General features: G+C 38.6%; 1 protein-coding gene across 1 annotated transcript in view; it reads left to right on the plus strand.

Annotated features, from left to right (window-relative positions):
• Positions 1–18,779, plus strand: part of LOC122816536 (myomesin-3-like) — a 522,511-nt gene that overhangs the window by 245,381 nt on the left and 258,351 nt on the right. The window contains exon 11 of the mRNA XM_044089388.1: positions 6,289–6,425. Within this exon, the coding sequence (XP_043945323.1) occupies positions 6,289–6,425 (137 nt within the window). The remainder of the gene's footprint in view (positions 1–6,288; positions 6,426–18,779) is intronic.

Here is an 18,779-nt window from a genome sequence, read left to right on the forward strand (position 1 = left end):
GTTTTCATTGTTTGGCAGACATTTCCTATTGCATAACTTCTGTATTTCAGGAAATGTTATGGCAACATCACCAGCACACCATTTTAATGAAACCTGGGCAATTTATTCTTCAAGGGCAGCAAGCACTTCATGTATAGATGAAGCACTGAAATGCAAAGCTGCTTGTCAGCAGCAGCCTCTACATCACAAATAGTTCTCTTTAATGTGGAAATATTCAGATAACCTTTACTTCTGCAAAGATTGTGAATATTGTTTTATCCTTAGCATATGTTATTGGGTAGTTAATATTTTTTCTCTTCCATAAATACTTTCTATTTAAACTGTGCTATACATGGTTGGATCTTATATGTTAGTGATCATAATGCAGTTTCATGTAGTTTATCCAATGATAGTGATCTTTATGTAGTTTCATGTAAGTCATCCAAAGCTGCCATGAAAGTATGTATAATGTATTCCTTCATAACAGTAAAGGATGCTCACGGTCAGCAAAGTGGCTATAACTGTTGGTCGTGGTTGGGGGCTCTCCATGGATGAAAGTACCTTATGCTCTTATCAGCTGCTCATTTTTAAACAGTCTTTAATCTGGCTTTACAGAATAACTGTGTGTGTGTGTGTGTGTGTGTGTGTGTGTGTGTGTGTGTGTGTGTGTGTGTGTGTGTGTGTGTGTGTGTGTATGCCCACGCGCACACGCATGTGTGGGTGTGTGTGTTAAGTTGGAACACTTCCTAATGTGTGTTTGTGTGAAACAAATTTGAAATATGTGATTTTATCATTATCACTTTTATTAATTTTTGACGCAGATATCTGAGAAGGATGCAGTCAACAATGCAGCTATAATAGCTAGATATGAAGGATGTCTGTAGATAGAAATGAATGACCCTGCTAAAAAAGTCATTAGTCTGTCTTTGCAGGACTGGTGTTCATTTGTGTAAAGCAAATTGGAATACTTTACTGTAGCCACTTTTATCACAATCAGGCATGGTGTGTACACAGTCAATATAATGGCCATAATTAGTGAGTACAGATATTAACAACAGATTGAGAGGCCTTTTATGATTGAAATGTTCTGAAACAGATATTTTGTCATTATTAGTTCATATATTTTGTTGTACTGCTTACTGGAAAACTGGAAGAATGTTCAAAACTGCAAATTTAAACACACATGCCAACAAATGTTATGTTAAACAAGAAATACAATTTAAAACAAACAGGTTAATCAAAGAACACGTGTTTATAGTCCTAAAAATGTATGTGGGGGTCACATAATTTGAAAACAGAAAGGGATCCAAGGTACACTTAGTCCACAACTGACCAGATTCATTTTCAATGAATGTGAGCTTCAGTGAATGTGTGTTACAATGGAAAAAAAGTTTAGTTTTGCTCGTGCTAAGTCTGTATTTAATGGGAGACTTTATTGTTTTGTTTGGCAAACGGCCATCAGTGTTTGCGCTATGAAATTTGAAATAAAAGTTTTAAATTAAATACAAATCTCTGTATTCTTGTAAAAGTGAAGAAAATAGTACGCACATCGACAGGGTTGAGCAGTAAAGTTGCTGCCTTTTGCTGCTTCTGAAACTGGACAGTGGCCTCACCAGCACCACCCCTAATTTCACTATCCCCTTCCTTTCCCCACCTTCACTGCCCATGTCCACTCTCATTTTGTGAAATTGCATTAGTGATGTTTTTCTTTTAAAAAAGTTGAGAATCTGAATTTTAACAAACACTAGTATTCTGTTTGATTTGTTACACAGAATGCCAGAGTTTGTGCAGTGTTTTCTGGACTACTGAGCAATTGTTCTGATTTCTGAATAGTCCGGAAAAAATCTGGATAGGTGTCAAAGCTATTGAACACTGTTTATGGTAATAAGAGAGGGATAGAGAGACGCAAGTAGTGGTAGACTGGATTGGCTAAAGGAGGGGAATAGAGGCCCTTGTCCATTACCCTATCTAGGGGCCGCATGTGAATACAATCCAGCTCTGCAGAGACCTTTTCTTGGCCTTCCAGTTCTGATGAGAAGTTCAACAGCTCTGGCAAATAAAACTTCCTTTAGAGCTAAATATTTGTCAGCCATACCAGAGAAAGTTATTTGCATGAAAAATAGTCTAATTTCACTTTTCTACTCACCATAGTATTTGGATTAAAAAATTGGCAAGTCTCACAGTGGGTAGTATTTTGCTCTTCTGCAAGGCAGTACAAGTATTTATGTTTACTCTGGAAGGACGCTTGTTGCAGCACATGCATTTTTTTAAAGCTCCTTCCATTTTAACCAATTTCAAAGTTTAAATAAAAAACACTGACAGCACTAATAATAAAGGAACTATCAACCAATAGCAATATATGCATCCAACAATAGCAGCAATTTTAAAAAAAAATTCATATTACCAAGACTCTCTTTTACCAGCAAGAATGTCAAAGTAGAACACCAGTATGAGGTATATAGCATACGGAAATGAACAGCAGATACATATAGAGTAACATTAAACTGTAAAATGCACCACTGCCAAAGTTCAAACACCTGAAGGAAAACAATCCTAAAGTTAAAAGTAATGCCAATAGGGTTCTAAGTGAAAGCCAATAAAACATTAAGTTTAGAGAAAGGAAGCTATCAGAAGAAGTTTTTGAGAGAGAAAAATGATCAAAAACTAACCAAAAATATCAAAGGTGGTTGTTGGTAACTGGCTGTGATAAAAAAGGAATGGAAAAAAAGTTACTTACATTGACAAGCAGAAAAATATACCTCAATCTATTTAAGTAGACTGGGAGGTCTCCCAATGCTTACTGGAGAAAAAGGTCTTCACACAGAGAATTATGGGTAAAAGGGAAGTATTAGATGTCTGGGAAAGTTTTAGACACTAAATGTCTATAGCCTAATGACAGTCATCCCAGTTTTACCAAGAATTAACCTCCTCATACTTGATTTAGTGGTTTAGTATGGTCTGAGAAGTTATTTTCTGAGAACAGTTCTTTATATTTGTTGTATCTTGATCCATGGAATAGAGGGATGGAGCCCTAAGTACAACTCAGGTGACCAGGGTTTGATTAGTGGCCCTGGAACTTGAAGAGCTGGGTGAGGATGACAGAAAAGTGAAGCAGCAGAGTCCTCTTGCCTCTGACAGGGAGAGATGGGGATGCATATATTTCAGGGGAACAACCATGGGCATGATTATCTCCGGTGGAGACTGGGAAGGACGCCACCTGATACCTTATGGCAAGATATGAGATTGTTCACTGAGAATGCCCTCAACCAGTTCAGGTTTGTGAAAGGCAAATCATGCCTCCTGAACCTGATCAACTTCTTTGAGGCAGTCACCAAAGCTGTAGATGAGGGTAAGGTGGTTCACACAGCCTATCTTGACCTTGCCAAGGCTTTCAGCACCATTGCCCATTCTGGAATTATAGCTAAACTCACTAAACTAGATATAAATCCCTACATCACAAGATGGGTTGCCAACTGGCTTACTGACAGAACCCACACTGTAAAAGTTGCACACTCCAAATCTGACCTCAAACCAGTGACAACTGGAGTACCACAGAGTTCAGTCCTGGACCTCTCCTGTTTGGTATGTACTTCTCTGAAGTACAGGCTAACACAGAAGGCCTCTGGCTAACAAAGTTCGCAGATAACTGCAAACTAGGAGCCATAGTTGAGTCCCCAAATGATGTGGAAATCTTACAGAAGGGCCTCGCTGAGACAGATGCCTGGTGTCAGAGCCATGGCCTCAGGCTCAATGCCAAAAAGTGCATTGTCATCCCCCTTGGCAAAAACTCTGTACCCTTGAACTACTGCATAGACAGCAGTCTACTTAACACCGAATGTGTGATAAGAGACCTTGGAACCCTGGTGGACAGTAGTCTGTCCTTTGATAGTCACATTGCCACAGTAGTCAGGAAGTCCTTCTATGTGGCACACCTCATCATAAAAGGGTTCTCATCCAGGAAAAAAGAGGTCATTGTTCCCCTCTACTCGACACTCATTAGACCCATTATAGAGTACAATGCCCCTTTTGGAATGCACATCACAAGACATCTGCAGCAGCTGGAAAGGCCACAGAACTACCTCACAAAGAAGATTACTGGCCTCAAACAGATGCCCTACACTGACCATCTCAAAAAACTCCAGCTTTACTCCGTAGCATATTGCCTACTCCGAGGTGATCTCTGCCTAACATATAAAGCTATGTCAAACTCAGAGCTGTTGGACATGCTATACCTAAAGAAATCCCAATCCCTCTGAGCTACACGCTTTAGGGACCTAAACCTTGTCACCACAATGAACAAGACATGCTGGAGGGATAGATTCCTGTCCTAGAGACTTCCCATACTCTGGAACAGGCTACCCATCTATGTCAAGCAAAGTTCTTCATTAGCACTCTTCAAGAAAAATCTTGATGAATGGATGGGAAATAGGAAATACACCCTGGGGATCACTTCTGTGTCTCTGCTCAACAGTGGCACAGGAAAATAACTTTCTTGGGTGGCGTAAGCCAGGGAACCTTGTTGGCTAGGCTTACGTAGGCCCTCGAGCTGATAGCCTAGTACCTACCTATGAACCTATGAACAAAAGAGTTTGACTAGTAGCTGTGACAACTGTTTATGTCAGAAAAATGCATTAATATAACTACAAGTTTATATATATATATATATATATATATATATATATATATACATACATATATATATACATATATATGTATATAAATATATATATATATATATATATATATATATATATATATATATATATATATATATATATATATATATATATATATATATATATATATATATATATATATATATATATATATATATATATATATATATATATATATATATATATATATATATATATATATATAAATTTTTTTTTAGACTAGGATGGTCAAACCACATACTTTGGGTGGACAATATGGATGGCAGGTGTGTATGAGTGAAATAATTCATCTTGCTGTTTGCTGCTGTAATTCCGACTTTACAAGTCTAATGTGTGTTTGGGTGTGGTTCTTCTGTGGCTCTACTCGACAGTGGCACAGGAAAATAATTTTCTTGGGTGGCAAATGCCGGGGTACCTTTTTGGCTAGGCTTGTATAGGCCCCAGGGCCGATAGCCTAGTACCTACCTATGAAGCTATGAACCTATGAACCTATGTAGAAGCTGGAATACAAGCTGTGACTACAGTTTCTGAGCAAAAATATAAATTAATGTGACCATTGTTATTTTTACTGTTATTTTAATCCTTATAGGGTCAAAGCAGCTACTTTAGGTAATCCATTGGTATAGTGACTTGTTTGTGGATGAAATGATTGGCCATAGATTTCAGTTTAAATAATTAATACTGAATGTGTGACACACCCTTTCAGTGTGGAACTGTGAGGAATATGGACTTTCCAAGTTGAGTTTTTGTGTATTATAGTAAAAACTATTCAACTACCTCATTAGCGATGAAATGAGCTTTTCGTAACGGGGTTCTGGCATGTGAGGAAGAATAGTGCTGATAGACTTCATAGCATTTGCAATAGTGTGTGGCTAGTTATTATATAAAATGGTAAGCTTGATTAATATTGAGTCTGCTGTAAAATAACCTCCACTAAATTGCAGTTACCCCCACTCAATTTAGCCTTACCCCATTGTGTCTGGCCACATCCCATTGGCTGCTTCCTGCACGCCTCCCTCTTGATTTGAAGTTACCAGCTACCACTGCCCAGCTGTTCTGCTATGGAAACTCTAATCCAAGCTAGAAAGGCCATGACACATACAAGTCATCTGGAGTACTACTAGCAGTACCAAAAGAAAAAAAAACTCTGTCTAGATGTAGTTCTTCTGTAGTGTCTCTACATATAAAAGAAGAGTTTACTATTATATAGTCGACACAAGGCAATCAAGTCGACTAGTGCCTGCAACCTTTCCCCAAAAGTCCGCATGATGAATACTGGCATGCCCAACATAAACTCCAAATACCAAAACTCCCAACCACTCCAAACCCAGGAACAAGAGCTAACATGGCTCCAGAAGTGGGGTACGTTTGGGCAGTCATAATGTTGGGTTTCAACATTCCGACTTTCGAAATGTGGAAATCGCTCAGCTCAGCTCAACCTCCTGCATGTTGAGTATATGATTGCAAACTTAACAGAAAATAATATATATTTTTAAATGGATGATCTAAAAATAGATAACTAGTTTACTGTGGTTATAAATTTTGCCTCTTGGTGAAACTTTTATAAATATATTTGTTTTGACATGGAAAATGTTCAGTCCACCAATCACTTCATCTGTTTTTTTTTCCCTAGTAATCAAGTTAATATCAGGTTGGAATATTGACATTCTCGAGAAAGGTGAAGTGCGTCTCTGGTTACAAGTGGAGCCTTTATCTCCTGATGCACAAATAAAGCTTATTTTTAATGAAACACCAATGTCCAGCACACCGGTAATGTATTGCCATTTCACTTTCAGTTGTAAAACCTATAAAATTGTGCTTGGTTGTATCTGCTTTCTAATCCTTGACATTTATATTTGTTGCTACCAGCAGGTTCTTTATTTCATTGTGATATACATTTTCTACATCTGTTATATTCCAGTTCACTTTATTATTTCTTAGGTGCTATTATTAAAGAAGTTAACTTGGATTATCAATTTTCTACATCTGTTGTATTCCAGTTCACTTTATTATTTCTTAGGTGCTATAATTAAAGAAGTTAACTTGGATTATCAATTCTTGCAAACGGATATGGAGGAGTTATGTTCCTGGCTGTGGAAGTGTTTGATAGACTAGGCAGATATTAACATTGTGTGATATGTTAGGGGTGTGTTTAATTTTAATCCAACTATTTCTTACTTCCTTCTTTCCTAGTTTGCTTTAACATGTTCGGTTTATTTAGTTTATCTATCTTTCTGTTTAACCCTTTCTAGTTTCATATCACCACTTGCGCTCATATCGGCTGTCTTGGCTAGATATTTGTTTTTACTCAGAAGTACAATCTGCAGCAGCAACTGTGTGAGTGGACATGTGCATTACTTTTATCCAGAAAAATGCAAAGACATACCTTTGCCTCTATACAAAACGAGTGTCACTGACAAACCTGAGAAACTGAAAGTTTAAACTATGAGTCTGTTCCCTGAGGATACATCCTGCAGTATTTTCATTGCAATCTAATTGCTAGATATTTAACAGACATCTTTATTGGTGTGTACAGTTTTGTAACAAGCAATAGTGGTGCCACACAAGCACTTGCAGAGCTTGATTTTGTCCACACTCACCCAGGGTCCCTTATGTGTGGAGTCTGTTTGTCCTCTATGTCTGTGTTCATTTTGCAGGACACTCCACTTTTTCTGTGTGTGTGGGTAGATTGGCATCTTATCTCAAATTATTTTCTCTGTCATGTGCTCATAGATTTATCGGTTCATAGGTGAATAGTATGCTAACTGCCTTGAGGGGCTATTTTAATCTTAGCCAATACCCCAAGGTCAAAATCAAACCATGTACCTTGTGTCTAAGGTGAAGACCTTAACCATTATGCCAAACCCACCTCCCATTTGAACATGATAAAGCAGATAATCGGAGAATGAATAACACATTTATAATGTTAACAAGTCAAATATTCCATCTCAAACATGCCAATCTGTCTCTAAGGTTTCCAAATGCAATTAGTACTTAAGGAAGGTAAAATACAGCAGTTATATTTTTTTCTCAGCCACTGCAGCTTGTAGTTGGTCGAGAGCGATACCTGACGGTCGAAAATTTGGGGCAAAAAAGCAAAAGGAAACACAATGTTTACCAAAGTAATTTCTGTAAGGTAGTTGCCAGACAGACTCTATTTTTTTCCAGATTCACCACAGAGAATTTTTGGCTACCATCTTATTACTACTTAGAAATTGGAAATAAACGCTAGTACTTGAAGGTTGTAGAGGAGTATGCCTGATTTCATGTTCCTGTTTTAATCCATAGACTGTTTACCAAGGGTCAAAACAGATGACATAAGGAGGCTGTTATATATTTGCTACAGTTGTAGTATTGCCGAGTTTTGTTTTCATTAAGCAGGACTGTAGGTAACACAGAAATTTTCCAGTAATTACAAAATGCAGGTTCCAGTGAGCCTTCATACATGCTGTTGCTTATGTCATCACCTACTGATAAGTAACATCATGTGGAATACATTTTAGCTCCACCACATTACTGCAGTGAGGCTTTCAGAAAACCTTACATGCTGTTGTGTCTGAGTAATTACACTGTGAGTTTTCATTGGGTTCAGACCACAGTATTAATAACATTTTCCTAAGTGAGTTGGATAAAGTGATAATGACTGTACCCAAGGGTGAGAGACTGGTGACTGGAACAGATTTCAATGGGCACGTTAGTTGAAGGGAACAGAGGGGATGAGGAAGTGATGGGTAGGTATGGTGTTAAGCAAAGGAATGCAGAAGGTCAGATGGTAGTGGATTTTGTGAAAAGGATGGACATGGCTGTGGTGAATATGTATTTTAACAAGAGGGAGGAGCATAGGGTGACATACAAGAGTGGAGGAAGATGCACATAGGTGGATTATATCTTACGTAGAAGGGCCAGTCTGAAGGAGATCGGAGACTGTAAAGTGGTGGCAGGGGAAAGTGTAGTTAGGCAGCATAGGATGGTGGTTTGTAGGATGACATTGGTGATCAAGAAGAGGAGGATGAGTGTGAGGGCAGCACCAAGGATCAAATGGTGGAAATTGAAAAAGGGTTGTGAGGTGGAGTTCAGGGATGAGTTAAGACAGGCACTGGGTGGCAGTGAAGAGTTACCAAATAGCTGGGTAACTACATCAGAGCTAGTAAGAGTGATGGCTAGAAAGGTGCTTGGTGTGACATCTGGAAAAAGGAAGGAGGACAAGGAGACCTGGTGGTGGAATGAAGTACAGGAGAGTATACAGAGAAAGAGGTTGGCAAAGAAGAATTGGGATTGTCAGAGAGATGAAGAAAGTAGACAAGAGTATAAGGAGATGAGGTGTATGGCAAAGAGAGATGCGGCGAAGGCAAAGGATAAGGCGTATGAAGAGTTGTATGAAAGGTTGGACACTAAAGAGGGAGAAAAGGACCTGTACCGATTGGCTAGACAGAGGGACCGAGCTAGTAAAGATGTGCAGCAGGTAAAGGTGATAAAAGATAATGAGGGAAACATACTCACAAGCAAGGAGAGTGTGTTGAGCAGATGGAAAGCTGAAGAATGAAGAGAATGAGAGAGAGAGAAGGTTGGATGATGTGGGTATAGTGAATCATGAAGTGCAATGGATTAGCAAGGAGGAAGTAAGGACAGCTATGAAGAGGATGAAGAATGGAAAGGTTGTTGGTCGAGATGACATACCTGTGGAAGCATGGAGGTGTTTAAGTGAAATGACAGTGGAGTTTTTAACTAGATTGTTTAATGAAATCTTGGAAAGTGAGAGGATGCCTGAGGAATGGAGAAAAAGTGTTGTGGTACCAATTTGTAAGAATAAGGGTGATGTGCAGAGCTGTAGTAACTACAGAGGGATTAAATTGATCAGTCATAGCAAGAAGTTATGGGAAAGAGTAGTGGAAGCTAGGTTAAGAAGGGAGGTGATGATTAGTGATCAGCAGTATGGTTTCATGCCAGAAAAGAGTACTACAGATGCGATGTTTGCTCTGAGAGTGTTGATGGAGAAGTACAGAGAAGGTCAGAAGGAGTTGCATTGCTTCTTTGTGGACTTAGAGAAAGCATATGACAGGGTGCCTAGAGAGGAGTTGTGGTATTGTATGAGGAAGTCAGGAGTGTCAGAAAAGTATGTAAGAGTGGTACAGGATATGTATGAGGGTAGTGTGACAGTAGTGAGGTCTGCGGTGGGAGTGATGCATGCATTTAAGGTGGAGGTGGGATTACATCAAGGAACAGCTCTGAGCCCTTTCTTATTTGCAATGGTGATGGACAGGTTGACAGACGAGATCAGACAGGAGTCCCCGTGGATGATGATGTTTGCAGATGACATTGTGATCTGTAGTGAGAGTAGGGAACAGGTGGAGGAGACCCTGGAGAGGTGGAGATATGCTCTAGACAGAAGAGGAATGAAGGTCAGCAGGACTAAGACAGAATATATGTGTGTGAATGAGAGGGAGGATAGAGGAATGGTGAGGATGCAGGGAGTAGAGGTGGTGAAGGTGGATGAGTTTAAGTACTTGGGATCAACAGTTCAGAATAATGGTGAGTGTGGAAGAGAGGTGAAGAAGAGAGTACAGGCAGGATGGAGTGGGTGGAGAAGAGTGTCAGGAGTGATTTGTGACAGACGAGTACCAGTAAGAGTGAAAGGGAAGGTCTACAAGAGGGTAGTGAGACCAGCTATGTTATATGGGTTGGAGACAGTGGCACTGACAAAAAGGCAGGAGTCAGAGCTTGACGTGGCAGAGTTGAAGATGTTAAGATTTGCACTGGGTGTGACAAGGATGGACAGGATTAGGAATAAGTATATTAGAGGGTCAGCCCAGGTTGGAAGGTTTGGAGACAAAGCCAGTGAGGCAAGATTATGTTGGTTTGGACATATGCTGAGGAGGGTTGCAGAGTATATTGAGAAAAAAATGCTAAGGATGAAGCTGCCAGGTAACAGGAAAAGAGGAAGGCCTAAGAAAAGGTTTATGGATGTGGTGAGAGAGGACATGCAGGTGGCTGGTGTGACAGAGCAAGATGCAGAGGACAGGAAGAAATGGAAACAGGTGATCCGCTGTGGCGACCCCTAATGAGAGCAGCCAAAAGAAGAAGTAGAAGAAGATATAAATGGTTATCTGACAAAATATAGAAGAAGGATACCATATGTACACCAGACATAACAAGTTTCATCAAAAATAACTGCCTAAACTGTTAACAACTAGTGTTATTAAGTATAATCATTTTGGAAAAAAATAAGTTAAGACAGTGATGAAAGACATATTATTATATACTTTAGCATACTATTTAAATTTAATAAAAGGTAATAGTATATCAAATCTGTGTGTTAATATGGCTAATGAGTTCACTGGCACTAGGGAGGAGTGGAACAGTATTCCACCAATAAATTTAATGAAAATGTTGATACCATGGTAACACTGTGTAGGTTAAAGTAAGATCAAGAGTAATACATGTCTAACAGAAACTAGGTTGTACACATACAGAACTTACCAATCTGTAATGCTGCCACAGATACCGGATTTCTCTGCAAATAAGACCTAACCAGAGAATAAGGCCTAGCATGGTTTTCCAGGGTGGTCATGATATAAGCCCTACCCCAAAAATAAGCCCCAGTTAAGATCGTCAACAACACACGACGGACATGTTGAATTATAAAATAATAATATTATTGACACCTGTTGATTGAGGTTATTGTACTCTGCTCACCATTTTCAGACCATTCAGACACCCAACTTCTTCTCTTTGCAGAAAGTCATAAGATTCTTTCCCCGGGAGTCCTCCATGATTCTTACTGTAACCCAAATCCTCACTCACACTTGACGTTTGACATCCTTGGCCCATAAATACTGGCAAATGTACTTTGATCCGTCAAAGTACAGACAACGCACGTAAAACGTGTGGACTTGATAATGAACGGGCGTGGTTGTGTCTTCTTAACTGTCACCATTTTTGTTGCCACTCCGGTCTCGTAAGTCTTCAATTACCCCCCCCCCCCCCAGACAAGATGAGTGCAAAAAGAAAGAGCTATTCCATCTAGTACAAGAAAGGAATCATGGAGGCCTCCCGAGGAAAGAACCTGAAGGCTTTCTGCAAAGAGAAGAAGTTGGATTTCTGAATGGTCTGAAAATGGTGAACAGAGTACAATAACCTTAGTCAACAGGTGGACGAGGGAAATGCTAAGAAGTGCAAGTGTGGATCAGGCCGGCAGCCATTATTTCCTGAGCTAGAAGACATCATCTGTGAATGAATTGCTAACAGGAGAACAAAGGCTTTGGTTGTGCGCAGGACTGCTATTCAAGCATTTGCCCTTGCAATAGCACCACAGTTAGAAATATCCTCAGAAGAATTCAAAGCATCACAACATTGGCTGGATGGCTTCCTTCAGTGATATGAACTGTCTCTAAGAAGATCGACAACACTGTTCAAGCTGGAAGATACTGAAGTTATTAAACGTGCACTTGCATTCAAGTTCTTTGTTGATGGCATCGGCTTTTCTAAATACCAACTCTCCAGCATGATTGCTATGGATGAAACTGCAGTGTTTATGGGTCAAGGATCTCAAACAACAATTGATCAGAGGGGTGCCTCATCAATCTACATTCCCCCCAATGGTTCCGAAAGTGCATGTGTTATCTGTATTCATCTAGATGGAAAGAAAACCCTACCTCTAATCATTAGTAAGGGCAAGAAAAATAAGATTGAACGTGTTTCAGGCATTTACATTCTTGAAATCGAAAAATCCTGGTGCACACAAGCAGTTATAAGGAAGTGGGTCGATGTAATGCTGCCACTTGTTTTGCGAGGTGGCAAAAGAGGTCTGCTAGTCTGGGATTCAGCCAGCATTCACTGCGCTAAAGACATGAAGAACTTCCTTGCACAGAGAAGAACAGATCAAATAATGATTCCTGCGGGAATGACTGCCTATCTCCAGACTCTTGATATTGCAATAAACAAGCCATTCAAGGACCATTTGCGCATGGAACTCAATGACTACATTGAAAATAGAATGGAGAGAAATCAGCGTGAAAAATGTTGTGAAGCCTAGCCTGCAAGAGGTCGTGATTTGGGTGAAGAATTCATGTGATAAAATCACTGACAGCTGTGTTGCCAATGCACTACGAGCAGGCTACTTGGACAAGCAGTGCTCATTTAAGGAGAGCTCTATTGCTCGGCATGACAGATTGGGGCCAATGGTTCTACAGGAAATGGAGTCGCAAGAAATTCAGGCCAAAATTCGGGGGTTAGAGACTTATGACAATGTTCCAGAAGAAGATTACATGACTGTATTTGAATAACTTTTCCGTTATCAGGGCAACAGAATGGATTGCTTCTGCTTTCAGCTGCCAGCAAGCTCTTGTCAGGTTTTGACTTTATTGTACTAAGGTAACGTTTCATTATCAAGGGATAATTACAAATTAAGGCCACTAGTTCTCAGACTTAATTTTTATGACTTTCCATCATTCGTCTCTTACGGTTTGGGTAATGAATAAAGAAAGCAGCACCACTCAAAAAGTGGAAGTTATTCGCATGTTTTATTTCCCTCCTCCAATATACATGTATTGAGATTTTTCTGCACTTTCTGTTAAGCATGCAATATTGCACTGTGAAAGCCAAGGAGTAGATATTCTGAAGTTGAAATGTTTGTTGCACTGTTTATGTAGAATTCTCACACAACTGTTAACGTGTTACCTAGAACTGTTGCCCAATAACGGAAAAGTACCAAATAAATGTAAATTTGTGTACATGAATAAATGTCGATTTGTGTACATGAATAAATGTCGATTTGTGTACATGAATAAATGTTGATTTGTGTACATGAATAAATGTCGATTTTTGTACATGAATAAATTAATAAATGTAGATTGTTGTACAGGGGGAGTAAATAAGGAATCCCCTAATGTGTATTTCAGCGGGGGGAAAGTATAAGACCCGGACTTATTTTCAGGGAAATACGGTAGCATGTTGTTAATAAATCTTAATAAAGTCATTCAAATCAAGGTAAAACAAAACAGGTCACAATCGGATTTAGAACAACAGAGCAGACTGCACGCATATTACATACACCGATACATAATTCATCTGATGGGCAAGATGATGGGTAAGTGAATAAACTCCCAACAACCTTAAAAGACATTTGAATGATAAGGCTACTGTATCACTTATTCTGATGAGGTGTATAATGGGGAACTGAATAAGCTCCAGTGTATCTTAAAAGATGCCTTGATTGATAAGCCCACTGTATCACTTATTCCGATGAGGAAGATGATGAGGAATTGAATAAACTCCCATCTACCTTAAAAGACATTTTGATTGATAAGCCCACTATTTAATTTATTCTGATGAAGATGATGGGGAAGTGACTAAAGTCCCATCTACCTTAAAAGACATTTTGATTGATAAGCATACTATATCACTTAATCTGATGAGGAAGATGATGTGGAAATAAATAAATTACTATCTACTGTAAAAGATACTTTGATTGATAAGCCCAGTATATCACTTAGATAGTGTCAAAGTCAAAAGCAAGCAAATACAGAAAAATGATGGCAGAGGGTAAAAAAGAAGAGGAATGCTAAACGTAAATCACCCTTAGATGAAACCACAAACATACTAACAGACTTTTTATAGCAACTAAAAGAGGTGTTTCTTGGGTGGCTATAAATATAACAACAAAAATTCAGACTGGATAGGATCAAGCTGAAACAAGCTATTCTTGAAGAGGACATGGGGAGTGGAGAGAAAAACAAAGCATAGCTCAACTTGTCTATTCACTACTCTCAGACAACATAAGGTGTTGACATTATTAATGAGGTACAGCAGCAAACTGAGTCACTATGAGATTTATCACATAAATCCAAAGCTGTACAGCAAAATTCAGAGTTACAGAGGAAGGGCAAATCATAGTTAATTCACCTAATCTGGGAGACATGTTGTTACCTGCAGAGTCAGCAATCAGAAGAAGTAGAACAGTCTTTTGTTTCAAGAATAACTTGCTTTGATCCATAACCTGTTTACTCAGATTCAAAACAGTTGATATAATTTGACAGATTAAACCTGCCCAGCTACTGGGTTAATAAGTAAAATTGAAATAAATCAAATAGATTTGTAGAAACATGCGAAAAGCAAGACTGTTATCAAATATAGACAACATCATGGTAGAAAAGTTGCAGAAATAATTATGGATATTAGCTACAAGAAAAAACTATGGAGAAAGAAGAGAGAATAGATTCAGGAGAAAAAATTACAATGGCATAAGGTACAAATATTCCCTGGGATTCAGAAAGGATTACCATGGGCATGAAACATTAGCACTAGCGGGTTCCCCCTCACAGTAATCCTTTCCATTTCAAAGACCACCCTACCACTGAGGTTTCCCCGTTAGTGGGAGCATCAGCATGTAGGGCAGTCCTGCTGTCTGGGCTGAATGGTTATTGGTCAGTTCAGGGGAAATTATAATGCTAATTAGCTATTTGCTATCTCTAGGAAATGCCTGCAGTCTCAATTTTTGCTCCTAAGCAATTTAGATGATCACTTGACTGCATAAATCACCACGGCAAGAGAATGAGTGTGGGGGATACTTGTATAAAGAGGACATATAAGCTGCCAGTGTAAACACTTCCAGTGTTAGAGGTCAAATAATGTTAATGGTAAAAAGTACAATACGGAGACCTGCTAATGAACCAATGGTGAGGTCTTCCTCATTGCGGCTGTTGTTGTCTCTGAATTATAGTTTTCACTGATCACATAAATTGTCCTACCTGCAGTAGGCAATTTATGCAAGCATGATATTATTTTTAAAATCCTGTGGTTGTTTATTATAGGAATAAAAGAATAAGAGTTTTCTTTCCTCACTGTATGTAAAAGGAAAGACGAATGTTAAATGGTGACTTTGAAAAAGGATAAGGTGCTGATATTTGAGTTAACTAAAGGAAAGTTAACAATAGCAGAAAATCACACAAAGAAAAATAGGCAAAACAAAGAAGTATGATCCATGCAGGCATACTGCAGAAGGCAGTCATAGAAAAAGAGAAAGAGGAATATTATTTTATAAAAAGCTAATGATGCAGAAAGATGGGTTAGGTATAATTATTACATAACTTTGAAGGCATGGTAGTTAGGAAGGCTTGTCTCAGTTTTGAATAACTGATAATGAAAAGGGGCAATGGGTAATACTATTATGTATCTTTTCTTTGGAAGAAAGAATATTGTGAAAGAAATAATCATTTGGATTGGGAGGGTGGCCTAATGGTTAAGGTGTTTGCCTTACAAACACAAGGTGCAGGGTTTGAATCTCACAATGAATAATTGGCTAGGCTTAAAATGGCTTGCAAGGTTAGTTATCTTAATACTAATCTATGAGCCTATTTAGCAACCTATTTTGCTACTAAATACCAATTATAATTGATGAATGTGTTTCAGTTACATATTAAAAAGTTTGTTTTGAAGTAGGTTGAAATTTTGTTAAAAGAAGAGATAATAAGGATCTGTAGTGGGTGAAGGTATTACCTATACTTTTTAAAAAGAAATGTAAAGTTATTTATGATTTGCCTTGATGTAACAAAAGCTTATGATCTTATAGACCATGGTGTGTTGTGGAAGGCAAATTTGGTGATAAATTTATTATATGGTTAAGAGATATTTATAAGTATTACTACTGAAAACTCAAGGTAAAAGAAAGAGGAAGGCTTTGTATGGAAATATAAAACAAAGATGTTCCTGGAGGCCTGTGCTGCTTTGACTGTGCATTCATCTGGCCATTTTTGTCTGTGTATTAATTTAGTTAAAAAGGATATGAAACAAGCCCATTTCACATATAGTAAAGCTTGAAAGATAGCTAGGGCTTCTTATACTGTTACACAATAATGATATTTTTTCTGCATTCAAAATCAATATAACATATGAAAAGGAATAGGTGAAGTGGAGAATTATCTACAGTGTTTATAGTGACAAGTTAACGGAGGTGAATGTTAAGGAGTGTGGGACTGTAGCAGATATTACATCCTCAAAGACTTGATTTAAAATGCTAGGATGGAATGTGTGACAAGGAAATAGTATATAAATGAGGGGAACCGATACTGGAGAAATACTTAAAGTAGGACTGCCATGGAAAAATATGGAATATGTTTTAACAAGAAAATATATCTGTGAAAAAGTGGGTTACTGAGTTTAGGAGCAAACTGGGCTTGAATTCAGTTGTGGCCACAGAACTTGAAGTTTAATTAGTCCAAATTTTGCTCTCTGTTCTTTGAATTAAGTCCCATAAAAAGGGGATTTTATCTGCAACTGTCATGAATCATTTTCTTGAAGTGATACAACCAGAATATTTTTTTTACTATTTTTAAAGCACTGTCTAATCATTGGTAAGATAAAGGCTTGGATAAACATGTATGACAAAAGGAGGAAAAACTACAGTTTTAGAAAAATATATTGAATGATCATTGGAAAGAGAAGAAATCTTTACTTATTAAATGCAATAAACTGAGATTAGATGCTGTTTTATATAAGAATTATCATCTTGGTTATAATAACATTACTTAGGGTTTCATACCTCATTTGGATAAGTAACTCCATCCATGCATTCCAAAGATATAAAGTGAAATTACAGCCTTTTCATTTTTATGGGATCTTTTGGAGGTAATCTTTGGATGATTGGCAGATAAATTAAGTTAGAGAAAGTGCAGGATAATGTTTCTAAAATGTCAACAGATTAGGAAATTTCTGAATAAAGGTACAGAAATACATATGGAAATGGGACAAAATCTGAATTTTCAGAATCTGACTGAAAATACTGTATGAGAAGTGCAAAGAAGACATGAATAGGTTTTTTAAAAGTTTGATTTAATACTGATTTATGAATTATGACAAATTTGTTATAATGAGATGTGGAACTTTAGTTGTTGTTGTTGTTTGTCTTTTGGCTTTTCCCGGTTAGGGGTTGCCACAGCAAAACTCCGGTCCGCTAATGATTGGCAGTAGATTTTCATGAATGCCGAGGTGCCAGCTCGACATCCAACCTTCAACGAAGGCACTCCCACTTACGCATGTCTTTCGAACGCCACCCAACCGCGGGGAGGACATGCAGGCTCTACACAGAAGGCACTCCAGCTGAGAATCGAATGGGAGAACTTCTTGATGTGAGGCAACAATGCTACCGCTGTACCACCATGGCTTTCAGATGTGGAACTTTAGTGCAACATGTAAATGTATTGTTTACTTTGGATAGCATTTGCAAAAACAATGTGATTTAATGCAATCTTCTACTTCTTCTTTTGGCTGCTCCTGTTAGGGGTCGCCACAGCAGATCAACTGTTTCCATTTCTTCCTGTCCTCTGCATCTTACTCTGTCACATCCACCACCTGCATGTCCTCTCTCACCCCATCCATAAACCTTATCTTAGGCCTTTCTCTTTTCCTGTTACCTGGCAGCTTCACCCTTAGCATCTTTCTTCCAATATACTCTGCATCCCTCCTCAGCACATGTCCAAACCAATGTAATCTTGCCTCTCTGGCTTTGTCTCCAAACCTTCCAATGTGGGCTGACCCTCTAATATACTTATTCCTAATACTGTCCATCCTCATCACATCCAGTGCAAATTTTAACATCTTCAGCTCTGCCACGTCAAGCTCTGACTCCTGCCTTTTTGTCAATGCCACTGTCTCCAGCCCATATAACATAGCTGGTTTCACTACCCTCTTGTAGACCTTCCCTTTCACTATTACTGGTACTCGTCTGTCACAAATCACTCCTGACACTCTTCTCCACCCACTCCATCCTGCCTATACTCTCTTCTTCACCTCTCTTCTACACTCACCATTACTCTGAACTGTTGATCCCAAGTAATTAAACTCATTCACCTTCGCCACCTCTACTCCCTGCATCCTCACCATTCCTCTATCCTCCCTCTCATTCACACACATATATTCTGTCTTAGTCCTGCTGACCTTCATTCCTCTTCTCTCTAGAGCATATCTCCATGTCTCCAGGGTCTCCTCCACCTTTTCCCTACTCTCACTACAGATCACAATGTCATCTGCAAACATCATAGTCCACGGGGACTCCTGTCTGATCTCATCTGTCAACCTGTCCATCACCATTGCAAATAAGAAAGGGCTCAGAGCTGATCCTTGATGTAATCC

Source organism: Protopterus annectens, chromosome 1.part1 (genome assembly GCF_019279795.1).
Source record: "Protopterus annectens isolate FY-2018-M chromosome 1.part1, PAN1.0, whole genome shotgun sequence".
NCBI lineage: Eukaryota > Metazoa > Chordata > Ceratodontiformes > Protopteridae > Protopterus > Protopterus annectens.